The sequence below is a fragment of the Chelon labrosus genome (assembly GCF_963514085.1).
Source record: "Chelon labrosus genome assembly, chromosome: 6".
In the NCBI taxonomy this organism is placed as follows: domain Eukaryota; kingdom Metazoa; phylum Chordata; class Actinopteri; order Mugiliformes; family Mugilidae; genus Chelon; species Chelon labrosus.
This window is the reverse complement of record NC_140342.1, coordinates 21851869-21874533: the sequence shown is the minus strand read 5'-3', so window position 1 is coordinate 21874533 and position 22665 is coordinate 21851869. Positions and strand designations below refer to the sequence as shown.

Below are 22665 nucleotides of genomic sequence, written 5' to 3'. Positions count from 1 at the left end.
TTTGGGGAAAACAAATCGAAGAAAAACAACAGTAGAACTCAGGGCTATGTTTAATAGTGAAAGTAAGAACATTTCCACACGTACAATGTGAAGGGAACTCAAGGGATTGGGACAGAACAGCTGTGTAGCCTTAAGAAAACCACTAATCAGTGAGGCTAACTGGAAAAAAAAAGGGTCATGTGGTCTGATGAGTCCAGATTTACCCTGTTCCAGAGTGATGGGGGCATCAGGATAAGAAGAGAGGCAGATGAAGTGATGCACCCATCATGCCTAGTGTCTACTGTACAAGCCTGTGGGGGCAGTGCTATGATCTGGGGTTGCTGCAGTTGCTCAGGTCTAGGTTCAGCAACATTATGTTGCCCAAAGAATGAGGTCAGCTGACTACCTGAATATACTGAATGACCAGGTTATTCTATCAATGAATTTTTTTTCTTCCCTGATGTTCACAGGCATATTCTAAGATGACAATGTCAGTATTCATGGGGCTCAGATTGTGAAAGAGTGGTTCAGGGAGCATGAGACATCATTATCACACATGGATTGGCCACCACAGAGTCCAGACCTTAACCCCATTGAGAATCTTTGGGATGTGCTGGAGAAGGCTTTGTGCAGTGGTCAGACTCTACCATCATCAATACTAGATCTTGGTGAAAGATTAATGCAACACTGGATGGAAATAAGTCTGGAGATGTTGAAGAAGCTTATTGAAACAATGCCACAGAGAATGTGTGCTGTAGTCAAAGTTAAAGGAGGTCCAACGTAATATTAGAGTGTGTGACCTTTATTTCTTGGTGGCGACTGTTTATTTTTGGCCAAGCAGTGTATTAGGCAACAGACGGTTAATTGATGGTCACCATGATTGAACATCAACACCAAAGATGGTCTCAAAACAAACTTCTGAATGATTATATTATATTTTTAAAAAGACGGACGTTTTTTTTTTTTTTTAGCTCAGATGGAGCTTTTATGTGGTCAGTTAAGGTGTCATAACGGTGTAATAATTCAGCTCTTATCACATCCAGTCAGAGGCTGTACACCGTCGCCCTGTTGGACCGTTACCGCAAAGCTCTGGAGACGGCGGTTCAGATCTCCTGCCGCTACAACGTGCCCCCGCTGCCTGGACGGACCATCGTCGTGCTCCCCATTCACGCGTACTATGACGACGCGTGGAAGCAGAAGTTTGACTTTTGCCTCCCTCCAGACCCGGAGCAAAAAACGAACGAGACGACAGAGGAGGAAGAAGAAGAGGGAAGGAGAAGAAACAGGAAGAATAAGGGCGAGGATGACAAACTCACTCCTACTGTGAGTTTTCTGATTATGAGTACCTCAGAGGAAAGGCTTGCATGTGGCAAAAACAGAATAAACAAACCTCTGTTCCCTTTTTATTTAACATCGCAGAAGAACGAGGTGGCTGCTCTGCTCTCTCTGATGATCAGCAGCAGTGCAGAGGACTGTCGGCTCTACTTAACCAACGGCGATCACTGTGAAGAAGCCGTGCTGAAGTCTGACGTCCTTTTGGAGAATGTCAGAAGTGTGGTCAAGCAGATGAAGGTCGGGAAGTTTCTCTGACGTGTACATACGATGCTAGTCCTTAAAGAAAATAAGGCTGGACACAACTGCAGCTGTGGTCACAGATGACGTATGTCCTTGTTAATGAGCCCTTCTCTTTCACAGGCATGTCGGGAGCGTTCTGGTGAGGATGACTGCAATTACCTTTCCAAAACGTTGACCAAGAAAAATAAGGTTAGTCTTTTAGACGTACGGTCAGTGTTATTTACTTCTCCTGTCAGTGATCGTAATGTTGTGGCTGATCGGTGTATGTCTCGGCTGTAGTCTTTTGCGGTGTCTTCAAATGCAGAAGTTTGGTTCAGACACAAGGGACATGAGGCGAATGTCACAGTCAGACTTCGACACCTTGAAATGAGTTGAAATTCATTTTAATGTTGCTCTATATTTGCTGGATGTGTAAATAAGCAACTGTTTGCAAACACATTGGAGAAATCAGCTTCAAATATGATGGAGAGTCTTAAAAAAAGTAGTTAAGACTTGTGCCACCGTTAGAAACACGCTCTATAGCTCTACTTATGAGTTTTCTTGCCTGCAGACGCCTCTGTGGTTCCCCTTGACTTCCTGGTTCACTCTGAGACTTTAAATCACAGTATAAATTGAGTTTATATACTTCTGTTTCTCAGGTAAACAACATCATCACCGTGTGTGACGCCTGGTTACCTTCTGATGTAGACTGGATCATCAAGAGCTACAGGAACAAAATAAACACCAAAGCTCTGGAGGTTCAAATCCTCTTGCCAGCGGGGTAATATTTTATTTTTCTCTCTGGTTTCGGTGTGCCTACCTATTTCAAACTGATCCAAAAAACCTGTACTGTTATGTTTACAGCAGTTATTACGACTCTGACAACAACCGTGACAGGAACTGTGTGCAGCTGACGGGCTTCAGCGAGCAAATGTTGAGGTAAGATAAAAAAATGTTGCAGGCGAAAATAGTTAGCTTAGCTCGACGAGAGCAGCTGCATATTATCCTACAGATGTGACCATAATCTAGAAAGCTGATAAATGTATATCTTGAACTATGTGAACCAGGTTTGTGGCAGAACGAGGATCTTCCAGGCTGCTGGAACACGTGGAGAATTTGGGAAAGCTGTACAACATCCCACCACCACAAGGAGCTAAAGGCTCTCAGAGCACAAACAAGGTTGTGTCAATCCCTGCCAGTCCAAAGTTAAGGTAATTTGTACTTTACAGGATCGGTTCTGAGCAGTTTTCTAACTTGACCCTTTGTTTTTGGCTGTATTTGCTGTGTAATTTATTTATTTTTTGTCCTGTCTCTTTTCTTGTCCCATCGTTCCTCTGACCTCAGGTGGCGAGGCGTGCGAGTCTTCATCTCCTCAACCTTCCGAGACATGCACTCCGAGCGGGACGTCCTGGTGCGAAGCGTCTTCCCGGAGCTCCGCCGTCGCGCCGCGGCACACTGCCTCTACCCGCAGGAGGTGGAGCTGCGCTGGGGCGTGACGGAGGAGGAGTCGAGGCGGGCCGCCGAGCTGTGCCTGTCGGAGGTGTGTCGCAGCCAGATGCTGGTGGGGATCCTCGGGGAGAGGTACGGCCTGGTGCCCCCCAGACCCGCCCTGCCTGACCTGCCGCAGTACAGCTGGGTAAGACTTTAGATAAAAGATAAAAGATTAATAAGTATGAGTGACCTTTAAATACATAAACGATGCATTTGGGGTTAAAATTCTCATCATAATGCTCTTAAACTACATTCTTCATGTTTTAAATTACAATAAAATAAAGTGTTCATTATTAACAATGCCCCTCTGCTCTTGTTGATCTCTTTAACAGCAACTTTATGAGCACTCTGTGTACCCACTAAGCATTTTTGCATACAACACAAATTGAACTCAGGCTGGCCAGGTCAGAGACAACTCCAGATGTTTCCCTTTGTTTTAGTGCAAAGATTATAGAAATGTTTATATTTAATGAGCTATATTTTTACAAAAACACTTTATGAACAACTTGGAATCTCTTCAGGGAAAAAAAGGTGCAATTTCAGCCCATTGCTCTCATCTGCTGTTTAGTTTCTGGTCTCAGTGTTGTGTTATGTCTGCATCTCTAAACAGCACCGCCCCCTAGTGGAACCATTCAGAATAGCAGTTACTTTATTGAAAAATTGCAGTTCATGTCTTCAGTATAAAGTTCACACTTTGCAAATTCATCCCGCCTATAGTCAGATGTATGAGTCATCTTGTTCCTCCTCTTCTCGAACCTTTTTTGTCTCCAAATGGCCGGACTCAAGCAGAGAGGTGGACCTAAATGAGCTTAAGATCTGCACAAAGCTTCTTCCGTGTTAAAGTTTTCCTTCGTGTTTGCTCTGAGGGTTTCAGGCTCAGGGTTCTGCAAATCGTCTTGAGTCAGTTTGTATTGTTATAGGTGCTTTACACTGATCAGCCACAACATTATGACAGGAGAGCCTCCAAATTCACTAGATCCCAAACTGATCAAGTATCTGTGGGACGATCCACAGAGGTCCCTCTCGTCCTCAACCATTCAGCTTTGGTTTCATTATACCGTGACCTGGTCGGCTGAGCATAGGAGTTTATAGGTGAAATAAGTTATTTTGTTCTCTGTGTGCAGCTGGCCTCGGCCCCGGACGGCCTGTCCATCACGGAGATGGAGATCCGTCAGTTCCAGGCTCTTTATCCCGACACGGCAGACCAGCGAATGTTCTGCTACTTTAGAGATCCAAACATCACCAGGTACGCGGTTTAAACTCATCTTTGTAATCCCACCAAGTTTGTTTTAGTGCTCTAATGCTGTAACCTGCTATAGCCACCCCAGCCTCACTCTCTCATTTGTTATGTTTTATTTATAGCCTGACTTCCAGGCTAGTAATACCTCACTGGTTGACAGAAATCCATTACATAACTTGATCCTGTATTTCCATTCTCTCCTGGTGTTCTGCAGATCAGTTCCTGTGGCTTGGAAATCAGATTTTGCTTCTGAATCAAAGGACGCCGAGGATAAAATGAACTCTCTGAAGAGGAGGCTTCTGGCCAGCGACGTGAAGGTCACTGAAAAGTGAGTCATCTCAGTCGCACGCTTTAAGCACCGAAGTGTTATAAGAGTCTCTAAAGAGTGTCTCTTTAAATCTGTGTTTTTCACTCCTGGCTGACAAAAAAAGGGATATAGGAAGATGTAGAAGGAAATGAAACATCGTATGTGAAAGAGAAGTGGGAGAGAGAGGCTAATATTAGTAAGAGATTATTGAGCAGCAGTGGAAACAAACTGGCTCCCTGTCACAGAGAGAATATGGATAGAAAAACATTATAACAGACACTAGAGAGAAAAGGAGAAAAGGTGGAGCAGCTAAAGAAGGAGAAACGTTTGAGGGTGCGTTTCTCAATTTAGGTTTTATTATTTTGGGAAAAGAACATTTATAGGGCGGCTTTCTGTGTGGAGTTTGCATGTTCTCCCTGTGTCTGCGTGGGTTCTCTCCAGGTACTCTGGCTTCCTCCCACCGTCCAAAGACATGCTGGTTAGGTTAACTGGTGATTCTAACTTGGCCGTAGGTGTGAGTGTTAATGGTTGTCTGTCTCTCTGTGTTAGCCCTGTGATAGACTGGAGACCTGTCCAGGGTGTACCTCCGCCTCTCGCCCGATGACAGCTGGGATAGACTCCAGCAGATCTTAACATGAATAAGCAGTTACAGGAGACGATGAATGAATGAATGAATGAACATTATTCTTAAAAGATCCAGAGACAAATACATGTTTAGGAAGCTATCACCAGAAGACGGCTGAAGACAGCGGTACCTAAGGTGGAGGATTAAATGCACTTTATATATAAGACAGAGAGTTTCTTCTTCCTCAGACTGGAAAACAAATTCAATAGAGTCTTGAAAACTTGGATAACATATACAGTCACTTGTCTGAATGCATTTCAAAATGCACTAAATCTTCTCCTTTGATTTGTTTAAAACAACTTAGAGAGAGTTGATTCAACTGTGTTTTGATTTTGGATCATATGTTTTGTAGCACTATTGAATTGTGTTGTGCCGGCGCGTTTCTATTATTTTGACAACCCTATTTTAGTCAGTGGGCTGGGCTAAAAAGTTCAATAACACCACACACTGCATCCTAACCAATGATCCTGCAGTTAAATTACCAGCTTTCTGACGCTGTTTCAACATAAACTGAACTTTATAAAAGTTATCTTGGAGGATTTAGTGCAGGACTGTTATATTAGAGTGTGTTTTTACTAGTGTACCTAATGAAATAGATTGATTTATGTTATAATCTTGTTTGAGTAATGCTGATCTGCAGGCATCTGTGCTTCAAACAAACAGAAAAGGAAAGTGACAGAAAATTAATGTACTGAAGTGTGAAACTTTTTAAATCATCGTATTAAAATCACTACATAAACAATGCTCGGTGTCCCATGAGGTGAACTGAGCTTTCTTTGTCTTTGACTGACTCTGTCGTAGTTACTCCTGTGAGTGGGGAGGCGTCGTGGAAGGGAAGCCACATCTGAAAAACCTGGAGGACTTTGGCAAAGCCGTGCTGGAGGACCTCTGGATGGCCGTCGTGAAGCTGTTCGTGGAAGTGAGAAGCTCAAGATGATAAAAACAAATACCGACGTATAGTCTGTGTCGTCAACAACTTCATTATTTTCTCCGTGTTTCAGGAGGACGACGAGGCCGAGCCCGCGTCGGAGGTGTTCGAGCAGGAGGTTCACCAGGAGGCGCTGCAGAGGCAGTTCTTCGGCCGGTCGAAGCTGCTGTCTGGTGCCGTGGAGATAGTGGAGCAGACCCAGATCAAAGGAGGGATGATGGTGGTGGAGGGAGGACCTGGAGAGGGCAAGACTGTCTTCATGGTAAATGTCTTTTTACCTTTTGGACCTGGCATTCATTCATGTGGATGTTACTTAGACATGTAGCACCCACCTAGACCAGACCAGGCACCCCCACCCCATAGCAATGACAGTCCTTGATGGCAGCAGCCATCTCCAGGAGGATGCAGCCTGACACAGGCACACACACAAAAACACTTTAGGAACAACTGAAAAAAACATGAAGAACAGCACAAGGTGTTGACCTGGCCTCCAAATTCACTAGATCCCAAACTGATCAAGTATCTGTGGGATGATCTACAGAGTTTTTTTTCCTCCTTTAAAAGAATGAATCATGATTTTTTGGTATGAAGTTGACTTGATTTGTCAAGTTACATCTAGCCCCAAAGAAGGTGAACACCGTCCGTATTTCCCTCTCTAATCACAGGCCGCTCTGGCAGACGCCCTCAGGACTGGAGATAAGACCAAAAAGAACTTAACCTGCGACGTCCTCTCCTACTCTACGTCCGCCAGCCTATCGGCTCGCTCCGGGGAAAACCTTCTTCGATGCCTCGTTCACTGGCTGAGAAAGATGAAGGACACGGAGGAGGAATCGCCTCTTCCCCACTCCTACAAGTGAGTGACTCTCATGTCATTTCATCCATGGGCTGACTTTGCAGCTTATAGCGTATTCTTTCTTAAATCAGAGATTTGCTGTCGGAGTTTCACTCCACGCTGAGCGGCGTGAAGAAGAGCAAACCTCTGGTGCTGCTTGTCGATGGGGCGGATCTTGTTTGGGACGGCAGAGGTCAGCTGTGCTCTGATTGGATCCCGCAGCCGCTTCCACAGGTCAGTCCCAAAGAAAGGGGGTCTCAAATGAGGAGGGAAGAGCTGCATGTTCGTAACTTGGATGCATTTATTTCAAAGCATCCTCATAAAGGAAAGACTTATGTTTATAGGATTAATGTTGGCTCTGATCTGTCTTTTTCTTGACAGGGTGTGTGTTTGGTGGTTAGTCTCGTGTCCAAAGCCGCTCTCTTACAAACACTGACCAAGAAGAAAGGGGCTGTCCCGTTCGCCCTGGGACAGCTCACCGTACCCGACCGGAAGGAGATAGTCCAGAAGGAGCTTGACGCCTTCGGGAAGAAACTCAGCGACTCTGCGTTCAACAACCAGGTTAACACTCGTACACCGTGGACGTCTCATTTTTCTTTGGCCTCTTTTCTGTTTTTCTCTTTAAAAACAAGCGCTGTCTGTGTGTGTGTGTGTTCTCCTCCAGCTTCAAACTCTGATAACGAAGCACGGAGCAGTGAGTCCGCTCTACCTGCACCTGGCCTGTGAAGACCTGAGGAACTTCGCCTCCTTTGACAAGGTCTGAGCTCAGATTTTCTCTGATTTTCATGTCGCAGTAAAGTTGATAACAGTAATAGCAGTATGCTCTGACTTTGCATCTCAGCTGAAGGAGAACCTGCAGGGTTTGCCTCAGACCCTCAGCCAGCTGGTGCAGTACAGCCTGGAGAGACTCTGCTCGCAGTATGAAAACATGCTGGGACTCCGCTGGGCCCTGGCAGCGCTCACTGTCAGCACCACCGGTAAGATTGATCCAGGAGATTTTTGAGTTCAAAATGTAACCTGTGTCTTAGCAGCTACAGTTTTTATTTCTATCATTTTTGTCTGATAACGAAAGTAACACATCTAGGTTTACTGCAGAGGTGTAAGAACCTGATTATACACCAGTCAGCCACAACATTAAAACCAACGACAGGAGAAGTAAATCACATTGACCATCTTGTGACAATTCAGTGTTCTGCTGGGAAACTTTTGGACCTGACATTCATGTGGATGTTGCTTAGACATGTGCCACCTACCTAGACCAGACCAGGCACCCCCACCCCATAGCAATGACACTCCTTGATGGCAGCAGCCATCCCCAGCAGGATGCAGCCTGACACAGGCACACACACAAAAACAGTTTAGAAACAACTAAAAACAAAAACATGAAGAACAGCACAAGGTGTTGACCTGGCCTCCAAATTCACTAGATCCCAAACTGATCAAGTGTCTGTGGGATGATCCACAGAGGTCCCTCCCCTCAAAGGCCCCCCACTAACAACATTCTGTTGCCAGACACCACAGGACACCCTCAGAAGACCCATGTCCATTCTCTGATGAGTCACAGCTGTTGGGAGACCTATACAATATTAGGAAGGTGGTCATAATGTTATGCCTGATCAATGTGAGTCATGTTACTGAGTGAATGAAGAGCAGCAACAGCAACACTACCAGTGCAAAAACTGATATACTTCTGGGGCTAGTGGTTAATATCATATAGAGTGGTGGGCCGGTTCTCTGCTCCTCAGAATAAAGCGGACATGTGAAGACCTGTAATACATTTATGTTTTTGTACATTTGTCCTTTGGTTTAATGTAGATGTTTAACCTGAGCTATGTATTTCCTCCTGTTTATCCACAGGTCTGAAGGAGAGAGACTTGTACTCTCTGCTGAACATATGCAACGATCTGTCCTCGGGTGGAGGACCGCCCACATGGCAGGAAGTGCTGCACCTGTCCAGGAAGCCTAAGGGACGCGCTCCCATGGCAACTTTCACCCGTGTAGTTCAGAGTGTACACAGGTATGAATCCCATGTTGTTAAAAGCATCATATTGATCAATGAGGTTTAGTTTGTTCACTAAACGTATTATTATCTTTACTGTCCCATAGTTTTGATTTTAGTTTTTCACTTTTATATGATTGAGTTATATCTAAATACTAATAATCCCTAATTCTAGACACTTGTTAGAGTCTGTTTAGATCACAGGTGTCAAACATATGGCTCGCGGGCCAAAAGCGGCCCACCAGAGGATCTAATCTGGCCTGCACCACGAATTTGCATATTCAGATTTTTCAGTGGTTAAGGAACAAATTTGGCTGTATGTGGCCTCCGAACTAACTCTGGTTTAGATGTATTATACTGACACGTGTCCACATAAACTGGGTCTTTTTTTTTTGTCCTTTCCTGCAGCCTCATCAGTCCGTCTCATTGCCACGATACTGACGACTTGCTGGCTCTAACCAACCCCGAGGTGAGGCGAGCCTTCGAGGACTTTCTTCTCCCAACAGAGGGCGACAGAACCAGAGCTCACCTGGTACTGGCAGGTAAAAAAAAAACAACAACACATGCTTCTAATACACCAAATAATCACCACTTCTGTATTTTTAAATTATTATCTTTTTCCACAGCTCATCTGTGGACGCTGGCTGATCCTCAGGGACGAGACACCTTCCTTCACTGTGAGGCCAACTCTGTCCTACACCTGCCGTCCAGCCTGGTTAGGACTCTTCCATCTTCCACCACACTTTTTATGTATTTGCTTATAAACCTGATAAATTGATATTTATAAAAAACTGAGAAGGAACCCTACTGTATATCCTGCACACTTTTGTATGTTTTATTTGTTTACATGGAGTCTCTGAGCTAGTAGATCCTAGTTCTTGCTATTTATTGGTTCACAGACACAGAGTCTATCATTAAGTCTTTAAAATGAATTACTCCTGATTGTCTTCATTTGCTTTTGGTCAGATTCAAAGTGGACAACTGGAGGCGCTGCATTCCCTGCTCTCCAGCTATTATTTCCTTTATGCTAACGTGAGACACGGCCTCCTGCATCAGCTCTTGGAGACGTACAGATTGTACGGTGAGTTCATCCTGTGTGAACTTTAAATAGTTGTAAGGGAAGGTTTAGTTATCCTGGTCAAACAAAAAAAAATCCTAATCTTTGTTTCCATTTTTTTGCAGATAACGCGCATACCTCAGCGCCCTCGTGTAAGAGCTTAAACTACTTGACAAACAAATCCTTCTTGTGTCCGCGTTTTTATTTCTCATTTGCATTTTTTTCTCTCTTTCTCGTCTCAGTTGGCTCCCAGGATCGTCTGGAGGACTGTCGTAGCTTCCTGCAGCGCCACGCCCCCACGCTCTCCTCCTGGCCGGCTCTTTTCATCCAGCAGGCCCTCGGCGAGCCCCCGGAGGCCGCGGCTCACGCCTGGGCACGAGGCCTGGTGGGAAAAGGAGGAGTCCGGGTAGTTGAATGTCTGAACAACAGGAATGGACCTCATCAAGAGACCGGGTTGGTGGCTTCAGTCTTAAAGCTTGTTTTCAGTGAGCAGATACTGGGGTGGGAACATTTTTGCATTCCAGCGTTGATAGTTGTCCTGGGGTAAACCTATATATACTATTGAATAGTCTGTAGCCATTTCTGTGACCTGTTTGTGTAACTAAAATCTTAATCTTCAAATTGCCTAGTAACCCCAGCTGTCAGATGAAAGGTGTTGAGTCCAAAGTTCAGTATTCACCTCTGGAAAGTATCAGAAAATACTTAAATACCTGCAAACTATAGTCCTCCTCTGATTGTAGTGTTCCTTAAATCCACAAGTTGTGTTACTGAAAACCAAATATGGTGACTTGAATATATTTTTGACCCTTTTAACGTCTGGTAATTGAACCTGTGTTGTTGTTTACCCCTCAGCGAGCTGGTGTCGACCTTCCCCTCTGAGCCGACTTGTTTGGTCGTGAGCTCGGATGACGACCTGATGGTGGTTGGTACCGGACATGGAACTCTACATTTTATCAACACGCACACTGGACAGGTATGGACACGTTTTTGGCTTTTAGAAAGAAGAAATGTTTTTGTATTTCATCTCTCTGCTCCAAGGCCAGTGAGGGTGCAGAAGTCCGTAACATCATGGCTTTTATTTTGCAAGTAATCTAGCTAGTTTCTCTCATCCCCCACTGCAATAACAGAAACCAGGATCCATGCATTAAATATAATACAGTCACGTTTGATGAGAATAATGATAATTTCCACGTTCAAATGACCGTGAACAGGAGGTGCGGTCGGTGGTGAGCATGAGCGACGGCATCTCGAGCTGCGTCTTGTTGAAAGACAGACGTCTTGCTACCACCTCGTTCAACGGACGAATAGAGATGTGGGACACGGAGACTGGATGCAGGTGAGTGGAAAAGGTGAATTTTCAAAATACCTCAGGTTGTAATAGTCCCATAATAAGTGGCACTACTGTGTTTCTCGTGCCTGCAGGTCTGCTCACGTTGATGCCCACACTAACTCGATAACAGCAAGTGACACCGCCACGGACAAGAAGCACTTCGCAACTGTGTCCCTTGACTTCATGCTGAAAGTGAGTCTCACATAAAACTTTTGATCTTTATGTCTTTTTCTATATTTTGTCTTTTTAAATAGGTAGTAGGTAATTGTTTTTATTTTCTCTGGACCCTTGTGAAGACTAGCAGTCACTTCCAAAGGCATGACAGTCAACATCAATGACAACACAACACGTCACATATACATCATTATTTTTAACTTCAGGTTAATTCAGCTCAAGTAACGTGAGGTGGAACAACTAGCTTCAATCCTAGAGCAAGGGAGCAACATGACCACCGTGTTAGCTGGCTGCTAGCAACATAGAATAGCACTTAGCCTAGCTTGGCGGCCTTCGCTACCATGGTAGCATCTAGTTCATTCGCCCTGCCCTAACCCCACCCACATCTCGCCATCATGCCCATTTTTTGGATTGTCCTAGAGGGGGCGGAGTCAATTGCTGTCCACTTTGAGCTTCAAATCCAGTGGGTGATGTTATGGAGGGACTGTCTGTCTTTTATATAAAATCAATGGGCATACAACATTAAAAACATTTAAATAGACTATATTAAACATGATTACATAAGTGAAGATGGGATTCAACAGGGCTGGCATGTCTGTTAATGATGTATATCCAGCGTCATGGCGATAACAGGAGTAGTTTATAGTGCGCCAACTTTGATAATGAACCAGGACTCGACCATTTTCCTTCCTGAATTATATTAATCAAACGTGTTTCTGCTTCTCAGGTGTGGTCTTCCACTAAAGGAAAAGAAGTGGCCTCCCTGCACAGCACGAGCCCGATGAACTGCGTGACCTTTGACCCCGAGGGTCAGCTACTGGCTGCTGGGTGCTGGAATGGAAATGTGATTTTGTGGAACTGGCTTCAGAATAAAACGCAAACGGTGAGTCGTCACGAGGAGGGGATTAAATAAATGGGAGCTCGTGTCGCCTCGGTGCTCACACTTTTAAAGTCATCATTTTAAAACGGCAATGCATCTGTGGAACAATGTGAGATTCAGGGAAAGCTGCACAAAACCTGATTGACTGCTTCTACTGATGTTGCTTAAGTCAACCATGTTGGGTCTAAACAGTAAAAAGTTGATTTACTAGAGACTTGATGCTACATCAGTCGCTAATGGGCAGTGCAGTGGTGGGGGACAACCATAGAAGTCTATCAAATACATGCAACATTTTCTTCTTGGTGGTAAAAAATAAATTTCTTCTTCTGTTTCTGTCCTGTCCTGTTTTCTCAGTTCCTGCGTGGTCACCAGCGATCAGTGCGCAGTCTCGCCTACTCCCCCTCTTCCTCCATGCTCTGCTCCGGCTCTGTGTCGGGAGAGGTGAGGGTGTGGTCGGTGCCCACCTCCACCTGCGTGGGGTGTTTCCAGGCTCACTGTGGAGCCACCGAGGCCCTCGCCTTCCTGGAGGACGGAGCCATGCTTCTGAGCGGTGGCTCCGACCACACGGTGAGGCACCCGTGTCTCTACTCTGTTCTATGTGCCTACTGAGCGCGTAACTTACTTCTTTTGATATTTATTTTTTTTTTTTTGTTTAAATGCTTCTCCTTCTGTTCTTTTTGTGTTCTCGGGTTCGTGTGAAACAGCTCCAGCTCTGGTCTGGAGGACTTGGACGTTCGGTCGCTGCATTAAAAAGTGATGAAGTAAGCTTTTTCATTCATTCATTTTCTGTAACCGCTATGTCCTCTGGCGGGTCGCGGGGGAGCCTGTCCCAGCTGTCATTGGGCGAGAGGCGGGGTACACCCTGGACAGTTCTCCAGTCTATCACAGGGCTAGCACAGAGAGACAGACAGCCATTAACACTCACACTTGGGGCCAATTTAGAATCCAATTAACCTAACAAGCATGTCTTTGGACTGAAGTAAGCTCTTATTTATTCTTATAGACAAGTCTCACTTTTTGCAGCTACCTTTGATCTTATAAATCTGTGTGTACGTACATCCACAGTAGAGGTGCGGTTGGGGCAAAAAGAATCTAGATCTAAATCTGTATCAATCTAACCTTAAATCTTTACAGAGATTAAAGGAAGGTTGATATAATAAAAGGTATTGTATAATGAATGTTTAATGCTTTGAGACTTGTCTCTCCAGACTGCCCCCACTCAATTATTTGTTTTTTTTGTTTTGTTTAGTGTGAACAGGAGCCTCCTCAGAAGAAACCGAAGTCTGTAACGTCTGAGCCTGCTGCTCTGTGCGTGGCTGTGACCGGAGACTATGCTGCTGTAGGATACCACGGTGAAGGAATGAAGCTCTTCAGTCTCGGCTCAGGTGTGTTTACGTGCTGTGAAAGTGGGAACAAAAAGCCATGAATCAGTGTAAGACACCAGTCAGTCATCAGAGACACAGATGAGTGGATGACATGCTTTTATTTGTCATTTTATCTTCAATTATTTTAATTTGTGGCATCTTTTCCAGGCTTTAGAAATAAACCGACTAACTAAAAGAGGAAAGGTGTATATACAGGCGCTTGCCACCTTATTTTGCATTCCTGAGCGTTGATATATAGGAAATACAACATGTTTAAATAGCAACAACTTGAAAAGAATGTGTATTATTGTTATTTCTATATAAAAAATGAAGATAATATTACATAAAACGTTTATTTTATTAGCGTATATGTTGATTAAAAACTGATTTAATGCCTTCCTAATCAGAAAGGCTTAATGCAAATAATCGCTTTGAATGAGCACTTTATTTCTGAAGAGTTTGCAGCCTTCAAACTGCATGGTTTAATTCCCGTCTTAAAGTTAATTTTTATTTTTTTAACTAAGTCTGAATTTAACTCCTTTTTTTTATATTGTATTAAAACACAAATGACTTGGTGACCCATGAAACACATCTTGCAAACTAACAAAAATAATCGCAGGTGAGACGATCTGGTCCTCCGCGTCCCTCGACGTCTCCGTGCCGTGCCTGCTGTGGATCTTTTCGGACGCCGAGCAGACGGAGCCCGAGCTGCTGGTGTCCGCCGGCAGCGACAAACGTCTGAGGGTGTGGAAGAGGAAAGAGGAAGAGGAGGGAGTAATGGGAGGCCTGATCAGCGTGGGAATGTTTGGTGTACAAACGGGCGTCATCCTGGCACTGGCACAAAACTCCACTTACCTGGCTACAGCTTCAGGTAAATGATAATAGTGGTAGTGTCCTCTCGAGGTGATTCATTTATTTATTTATTTTTTATAATGTGATCCTTCGTGTTCTTAATCAGATGACTTCACCGTTGTGCTGTGGATGCTGAGCGATCTGAGGCTTGAGTCTGCGATTGACCCACATGTGGTGCTGAGAGGCCACAAAGGAGGAGTCAGCTGCTTGGCTTTCAGTCCGGATGGTGCACGGCTACTGTCTGGTGGAAAAGATCAGGTACCTGTGGTCGTATAGTGGATCTCAGTCATCTCAGTCATCGTGGTAGATCTAAAAACGGAGATAAAACAAAAGCAACAGGACTTGCAACAGAGAAGTATATAGACTACAGGTTTATTAATCAGTTATCATCATCATCATGTTATTTGTCTGTTTCAGGCGTTGATGGTGTGGAATGTGAGTTCGTCTCAAGCTGTTCTTTCTAAATCGCTCCTTCACTCTCACCGGGACTGGATCACAGGCTGCGTTTGGACTCCAGACTGTGTGGTGAGACTTGGTTATAATCTGCTAGATATATAGATATACACCGATCAGCCATAACATTATGACAGGAGAAGTAAATAACATTAACCATCTTGACCCCACTAACAACATCCTGTTGCCAGACACCACAGGACACCCTCATAAGGCCCATGTCCATTCTCTGATGAACTGTTTTGGAGGCACAAGAGACCTACACAATATTAGGAAGATGGTTATAATGTTATGGTTGATTGGTGTATACAGATAATGTATAGATACATACAGTTCATCTCGAGTTATTATCGTAAAGAATCGTTTATTTATTAGCTAAGTTCAATGTCATGTCTCTGCCCCTCTTTCTGTTCCAGATAAGCTCCTCAAATGATGGTAGACTCTGTTTGTGGGACCTTGAAGCTGGTCAGTGTCTCAAAGAGATCTCCTGGAGGAGTCCGCTTACCTCCGTCTGCTGTCTGGTGAGCTAATTATTCATCTGTCTGACAGAGAGACTATAGCATTTCAATCAGAAGGGAAGAGAAATGTCAGAGTCGTTGTCGATCGATCGTGACGTCTTCGAATTTATGTGCAGTGGACGGGGTAAAGCTGTTCTTAAATAAATGAACCCTCCCCCATGAGCAGTGGACTCAACTCGGACTGAAATGACAGCAGAGGAGAAACATATATAAAGTTTAACAGCTGTAACGTGATTGGTTGTTTGAGATTGTGGCTAAATCTGAATGATAAAACTTGTCTTCCTGACTGAGCATTATCTGTGGTTAACTTATGCATTCATAGAGTCAACATGACAGTGTTGGGGTATAACCGTCGTTCTGAGTCGACTTTATTCTTGTTATTGAGGATCTTCTGACTTTTTTGTTTTATCGTGTGCAGGGACAGCATGTGATGGCGGGCTGTGCAGAGGGGGCGCTTCATGTCTGGAACTGGGAAACAAACGTTGAAATCTGCCACATCGCCGCCCACAAGCAACGCATACACCACTGCTCCCTCCTCCCGAACACAGGTACCGCTCCCTGCAAACAACACGGCATGGTATCACGAGTAACCACGTCATAATTTGATAGTAATATTGTAGATTTGTTTTTTTTAGACAAGGAGAAAGAAGTCAAGCCGGAAGAAATGACCGTTGTCACGGCGTCTGGTGACGGCACTGTTCAGCTCTGGAAGCCCTTACAGGTCAGTCGGTCATAATAAAACCTTCCTAGTTTGAAACATTCCCCGTTAGTCCTTTCACGTGTTGTGACATTTTTTCTTCAGCTTTCTCTTCTCACTCAGTGTCTTGTGCATTGTCCAGGTGGAGCACTTCAGCACCTTCCACGGTCACAGCGGTGCGATTCACGGAGTGTTTCGCAAGGAAGGAGTCTCCGAGTTTCTGACTGTTTCTGAAGACCGCTCTATGAGAAACTGGACGTGGACGACAGGTAAAATGATCCCAGGTTGCTTGGCTGATATTCTGCTGTATGTGCTCTGACGTAGATCATCAAGGCATGTCACGGTTTGATTGACAGCTCCGTCATTTCCACAATAAAGCGGAAGTAAATATGTTTGGGGCAGTCGATAGAGGGTGATTCAAAGGGGAAATAATACAGAAATGTTTAAAATAAATTAAGTGAGCTCTAGTCCATCTATCCAAGGGGTAGCTCCTCTTTTACAGTCGTGCAGTGGGCGTCGAGAAAGCGTTTCTGGTAGATGTTGCGAAAGAAAATTTAACAGGAAAGCAAACAAGTTGACACAAGATCAACTGGTCTTGAACAGTTTCTTGAAGACGTCTTTCCACTCATCCAATCTGGTTCTTCAGAATATGGACAGCCATTCATTTGAGGAAGGATCAAGGGTCAAAACTGATTCTTTTCCCGTGCAGGTAAATAGCGGTTATAGGGAGAGATACTTAGAGGAGACGTCTGACAAGTCCAGCTGCTCTCGTTTCAGCTTACATTTTGGGATACACCGTGACCTGGATGACTGAGAAACTTCACAAACAAAACATATTCATATCTCTTTTTTTATTTGACTGATTACATTCTGTCCTTTCTGCACAGGGAGTCCTCCAAACCAGAAAGGCACCATCACATCGCTGTGCTTCTCTCAGAGTAACGATGTTCTTCTGGCCGGTTACGACTCCGGTTTGCTGGAGCTGTGGCTGCACAGCGCCGTGGTCGGCCGCAAGCAGGTGGAGAAATCCTCTAGAGCAGTGATTTTAAACTGATCATGTGCGGTTTCCGTGTTTGTGTTGACGCCGCTGTGTTTGCATGTCTGTTTGCAAGGCGTCCGACGGCGCCATCACAGCGGTCTGCTCCATGCCTGACGACCAGTTCGCCGTCGCCTACGAGAAGCATGCGGTTGTTGACGTGTGGAAGCTGGTGTGGAAACGACAGCATGGCACAGCGAGGTAAATAACGGCTGCCTCCATCTTTGTTATCCTGGAGCAGCAAGAAACCCATGTTTGTTTTTTGATCTCATTTTATTTTGTCAGATTCTCACCAACCCACATCACCAGTAAAACAAAACATAAAACACCAGACTTCAATAGTGCATGAACAGCTTGAAGCTCCAAGACAGACACAAGGGAAACTGCTTGGCCACGGTAGCTCAGTTGCAAATAAAACACTCTTTAGAACCACAAGTAAATAACATTGACCATCTTGTGACAATACAATGGTCTGCTGGGAAACTTTTGGACCTTAGACATGTAGCACCCACCTAGACCAGACCAGGCACCGCCACCCCATAGCAATGACACTCCTTGATGGCAGCAGCCGCTTTAGGAACAACTGAAAAAAACAAGGATATGAAGCATCACGTCAGAGGTGGAGAACGTGGAGGGAACAAACCAATATTTAATGCGTGATTATTCGTGAGTCCTTCTTTACTCTGTGTCTCTGTCGCTTCCAGTCTGGTGAAAGTAACCACGCACACCGTGAAACACCTGGTGGAACAGCTCATCTACTGCACCACCCTCGTCGCTCTGTCCGACACGGGAACGATATTTGGCGTAGCCTGCGAAGGAGAGGAGTGGCTCTACACTGTCACTAAGTACCTCAACCTTTTATAGCTTTTGTTTTAATCAGTCGTTGTACGTGTTAATTTTGCATGACTGTTGTGAAGAAATTAGTTTTGTTTTTTTTGTTTTTTCCCTGCATTGGAATTTAAGTTAAGCAGACGCAGGGGATTTTCAATGCCGACAACAATAACGTCCTCGCTCTGCACCCGTGTGTGCTGTAAACAGACAATGTATGATTATTTACTCTCACTTGCCAGTTCATTAGGTACACCAGTGAAAACTAATGGTTCCTAATGTAACAGGCCTGCACTAAAACTTACATTCAAGAAGGTTATAGTATTCTGCTTTTTTTTTTTTTGTAGAATAACCGAGAGAGCTTCTGATGAAACTGTTTGCATTTTAGAGGCTTTGCTTTCACTAGTGTTCCTAATGAACTGGCAAGTGAGAGTATTATGTTAATGATTATAAACTATAAAAATGCTTAGGACATTGTGAATTTATAGTCTGTTATCGTAATTATAAAGCTATGAAGGATGTTTTCAATAAAACACGCAGAGATAATTCATCAGTCTCGTGTGATAAACTGATTCATGGTACTGATATCCTGTAGCGATGTCGCTGTTTGGGTTTTATTTCTATTTATTTAATTAACCCCGCGTTTGTCTCTTGCTTGCAGCTGGGACAGACACATTTATATTCAGGACGTGATCCGCAATGACGAGAAAAGCATGTGGCTGGTGGGCGAGAAGGACGGAGAAGTTCACATCGCCTTCTTTGTGAGTTTTTACTCGTCTCTCGTCTCCTCAGTGTCATCATTTAAGCGTGCGGCTTTCACCGTCATCATTTGGACGGTGAAAGCCCAAAAGGAGGTCGGATTCATGCATCAAAGTCAATAATTTATTAGATTTGACTGAATTGTCCTTAACATTATTTCGATAAGGAGAGATAAAGTAGGAGCAGAATGAACATTTACTGAGGAAACATGAGCAGGTGAGGTAAGTATTTAGCATTTAGACTCAGGGATTCAGCTCTAGGACACCGTTGCTCTTCTAAGGATGGAGGTAGATGTGGTTAGGACACTGGCGTTGGTGGAGAAGTAGATGACGTCGGCAGGTGGCTGAAGAATGAAGAGGAGAAACCATAGTTCATTGGATGAAAGTAGTGATTAAGGGTTAGGGTTACTAGTAACTTGTCCTGATTTTGAACTGTATCCGATTTAGTTAAACAAATTCAAAGTTCCTCCAACACAGACTTTCTTTTTTCTTTGTATTTTTACGTTTTTTAAACGTATAAGGAGTTCAAAACATATTCCCTTCATCCCTTCATCTAACAGATGTACTTTGTAAAAAGAAATCAGATCTTGTTTAGACGTTAGTGTAGATCAGAGGTGTCAAACTAATTTTAGTTCGGGGGCCACATACAGTCCAATTTGATCTAAAGAGGGCCGGACCAGTAAGATTATAGCATAATAACCTATGAGTCCATTTGTTTTAGTGCAAAGAAGATAAAGTAAATTAGGAGAATGTTTACATTTAATGAACTACCCTTCAAAGTGCAGTTTGAGCACATTGCAGTCTGCTGTTTAGTCTTCGGTCTCGTGTTGTGTTCTGTCCACTTCTCTTACTAAAACAGTGGACAAATTGGGGATAAAAGTTATTTTCATTAAAAAATTGCAGTCTTCCATTCAATCTCACTTTGCAAATTCACGCTGCGGGCCACATTAGACTCTCTGGCGGGCCGCTTTTGGCCCATGGGCCGTATGTTTGACATCTGTGGTGTAGATGATTCATCACCTCATTCATTACGTTTGATTATCTTGGTTTCCATCCAGATAATACTGTATTCTAGGAGTCTGCCATCAGAGGATCTAAATCAATGGGCTTATACAAAATGTTGATAAAGTCAGAATAAATATTTCTTGAATAATCTGACATCCTCTGAGAGCTGTGACCTAACGATGCCGGTGCAAGCTCACAACTTTCACATGAAGGATCTAGATCTGGAGACATTTTTGCTGGGCTCCTGTTTATTAAGTCAAACCAGAAGATTAACTACATCAGACTGTCAGAGAAAGGCTTTGTTTTTTTCTTGAGAATCTAAACCGCAGTTGACAGCGTCATCCTCTCTCCTTGCAGTTTACCATGGGACACAACACTAGTTTCAACTCGGCTTTCAGCTCGGTACAAATGAAGTATGACGAGGAGAAGAAGGGAAGCCTGGTAACGGCTGCAACTGTGGACAAAGGTACAAATTTGAGGAGCAGTTCATCTGTAGACTATTTTGATCATTATGATTAATTATGTGGCCTCAGAGACACAAAAGAAAACTGTTAAATATCACAGAAGAAAATCCCACAAATGGCGTACGGCTGCTGCGCTGCAGACCTCTGTCTTTATTCCATCGCCTTTTATTTCACTGATTATGTGACGTCTTGTGTCTCTTTCAGAGTTCGTTGTCTGTGGAGACGTGAATGGCAACATGTGGTTCAATGAGCCTCCAGAAGTTTCCTCATGGAGCAACAGAAAACCAGTGAGAGATGAGACTTTTTTATAAAGAACAAAACTTTATTACAGTTGTCAAAGGCTTTTCTGTCTTACCAGGGCTCATTTCTGTGTTTAATCTCTTGAGATTGAAAACTGTCTAACTCAATGACTCATGTAGAAATCAGTCAATCATCGCTTTTATCCAAGGCCGCTAGCAGAATACCAAAATATGTTTTGCAAGACAAATAGAGGCAGTTTAAGATAGTCCTTTAAGTTATGTACACCTCAAACATTGTGCAGCAGCTAAATAAATATCAATATGAATCAGTAAAAAAATGAAACATCCACACATTTAGAAAGGTAGAATAAGCATATTGGGCATTTAGCTATATACACAAATCAGCTCACGTTCTATTAAAACCCTTGAGGGGGAAAAAAGCAGCTGTATCTGGACGAGACATTATTTCCTCCATCAAGAATGATTTTACAGTAAAGGATAACTGTTGTGTTTCCTGTTAATGTGGCTGTCGTGGCTCTGTGCGTCATGTTTCCCCAGTGGTGTTGGCAAACAAATATTTAAATCTTTTATTTGTTTTAAAGCTTCCTCATTAGTTTCAGACAGGAAATAAAAACAAACATCCTAAATATGTGGCCGTGGTTTGACCGACGATGCTGATGTTTTGTCGTCAGGCTCACGCGGACAGGATCAGCGTGCTGAGACTCACCGACAGCACCATCATCTCCGCCTCCTACGACCGGACAGTGAAGCTGTGGGACAGAAACACCAAGAGACAGGTGCGGTACAGACACACTTCTAGTCTAGTCTGATAAAGCCTCTCCTTAGAGCTCTGTTGTTTGATTCTTGCGACACACAGCAGCAACTAATGTGTGTCAATCCGCAGCAGAAATTAGTCCCCAACAAATACTGTACTTATTTACAGTGACCTCTGTTACAGGAAGTTATTGGGAAACAACCAGTTTTAATGTTTAAGTTCTGTACAGGAGTAAATGTGACTCGTGTTTTTGTAATAAGGAGAGAAAAAAAATATTAGTAATTTTAATCTATTTATAAATGATTGCTACCTTCTTCCTTCCCTCAGGTGGGTATGTTTGTTTGTGGAGGGCCTGTCCTGATTTTGGAGGTGAACCCAGGAAAACCCACTGAGCTGGTGTGCGGCGACGGACAGGGAAAGCTCTACTTCCTCTCCTGGAAAGAATAATCCTCTCGATATTACTCTCCGAATTCAGAATAATGAAATTATATTTAATCGCTGGAATGTGCAATATATGAATTAAAAAAAATAAATAAAACACTAAAATATATTCCGGGAAGAGCATATATATATATATAATGATGCTCTGCTTTATGTTGAAGTGTGTTTAAAATTATTTAATATTAGCTATAATCGAATGGGAATATGTGTTTTGTTTTGCAATAAATTCTGTTCAAAGCATGACTTGGTGAGTGTATTTTATTTTATTTATGATATCTTATATTTCCACATATTTAAGCAGCATCTGCCATCACAGTTCTATTAAAATAAGCTGATTTTATTTTTTATTTTTTTGTGAATTATTACAGTTTATCAAGTAGTTTCAATCAGAAGAAGGAGCAAATCTGTTTTAATCACTACATAATGGACCGTTTAGCAGTCAAACACTGTAAACACCTCATCGAATGCTTTTACTGCTCTGTTATCTGCACTAAAATAATTTTACTGTTTACTTGTAGCCACATTGAAGGACAATAAAACATGTTAAGTAAATTAAACTGCAGCAAGTACTTCCCCACTGATTTTCAATTATCCATACATAAAAGACACATAAACCTTTTATGAGATCGTTATAATTAGTATATTTAGAAGCATCTCGTTCTCGAAAGAACACATAAAGGCTTGTAGATATTGTGTGTTATGACAGGAAATTATATTTGTGCTGTGTAAAAAGATATTCTAGCATAACTACTTATTATCTTATTACAAATGTCTTGTCCACCCTGCGATAGACTGGCGACCTGTCCAGGGTGTACTACCCCGCCTCTCGCCCGATGACA

General features: G+C 43.4%; 1 protein-coding gene across 3 annotated transcripts in view; it reads left to right on the top strand.

The window, feature by feature from the left end:
* The window catches only part of tep1 (telomerase-associated protein 1), a 29312-nt gene extending 7253 nt beyond the window's left edge, over positions 1 to 22059 (top strand). For all 3 annotated transcript variants that reach the window (XM_084546835.1, XM_084546834.1, XM_084546833.1), the window contains 44 exons: positions 1023 to 1302; positions 1399 to 1551; positions 1675 to 1743; positions 2193 to 2314; positions 2398 to 2472; positions 2601 to 2744; positions 2878 to 3169; positions 4149 to 4270; positions 4479 to 4592; positions 5998 to 6115; positions 6198 to 6386; positions 6790 to 6977; positions 7049 to 7190; positions 7338 to 7517; positions 7621 to 7713; positions 7798 to 7933; positions 8814 to 8973; positions 9364 to 9497; positions 9582 to 9670; positions 9922 to 10036; positions 10138 to 10164; positions 10255 to 10465; positions 10865 to 10985; positions 11224 to 11348; positions 11435 to 11534; positions 12244 to 12399; positions 12751 to 12963; positions 13101 to 13157; positions 13646 to 13781; positions 14380 to 14631; positions 14719 to 14870; positions 15030 to 15137; positions 15482 to 15586; positions 16002 to 16131; positions 16219 to 16304; positions 16423 to 16549; positions 17168 to 17298; positions 17393 to 17517; positions 18021 to 18161; positions 18806 to 18905; positions 20265 to 20373; positions 20576 to 20658; positions 21303 to 21407; positions 21713 to 22059. In XM_084546835.1, the coding sequence (XP_084402961.1) occupies positions 1023 to 1302; positions 1399 to 1551; positions 1675 to 1743; positions 2193 to 2314; positions 2398 to 2472; positions 2601 to 2744; positions 2878 to 3169; positions 4149 to 4270; positions 4479 to 4592; positions 5998 to 6115; positions 6198 to 6386; positions 6790 to 6977; positions 7049 to 7190; positions 7338 to 7517; positions 7621 to 7713; positions 7798 to 7933; positions 8814 to 8973; positions 9364 to 9497; positions 9582 to 9670; positions 9922 to 10036; positions 10138 to 10164; positions 10255 to 10465; positions 10865 to 10985; positions 11224 to 11348; positions 11435 to 11534; positions 12244 to 12399; positions 12751 to 12963; positions 13101 to 13157; positions 13646 to 13781; positions 14380 to 14631; positions 14719 to 14870; positions 15030 to 15137; positions 15482 to 15586; positions 16002 to 16131; positions 16219 to 16304; positions 16423 to 16549; positions 17168 to 17298; positions 17393 to 17517; positions 18021 to 18161; positions 18806 to 18905; positions 20265 to 20373; positions 20576 to 20658; positions 21303 to 21407; positions 21713 to 21832 (5935 nt within the window). In that variant the 3' untranslated portion in view covers positions 21833 to 22059. The remainder of the gene's footprint in view (positions 1 to 1022; positions 1303 to 1398; positions 1552 to 1674; positions 1744 to 2192; positions 2315 to 2397; positions 2473 to 2600; positions 2745 to 2877; positions 3170 to 4148; positions 4271 to 4478; positions 4593 to 5997; positions 6116 to 6197; positions 6387 to 6789; positions 6978 to 7048; positions 7191 to 7337; positions 7518 to 7620; positions 7714 to 7797; positions 7934 to 8813; positions 8974 to 9363; positions 9498 to 9581; positions 9671 to 9921; positions 10037 to 10137; positions 10165 to 10254; positions 10466 to 10864; positions 10986 to 11223; positions 11349 to 11434; positions 11535 to 12243; positions 12400 to 12750; positions 12964 to 13100; positions 13158 to 13645; positions 13782 to 14379; positions 14632 to 14718; positions 14871 to 15029; positions 15138 to 15481; positions 15587 to 16001; positions 16132 to 16218; positions 16305 to 16422; positions 16550 to 17167; positions 17299 to 17392; positions 17518 to 18020; positions 18162 to 18805; positions 18906 to 20264; positions 20374 to 20575; positions 20659 to 21302; positions 21408 to 21712) is intronic.
* The last annotated feature ends 606 nt before the right edge of the window (positions 22060 to 22665 follow it).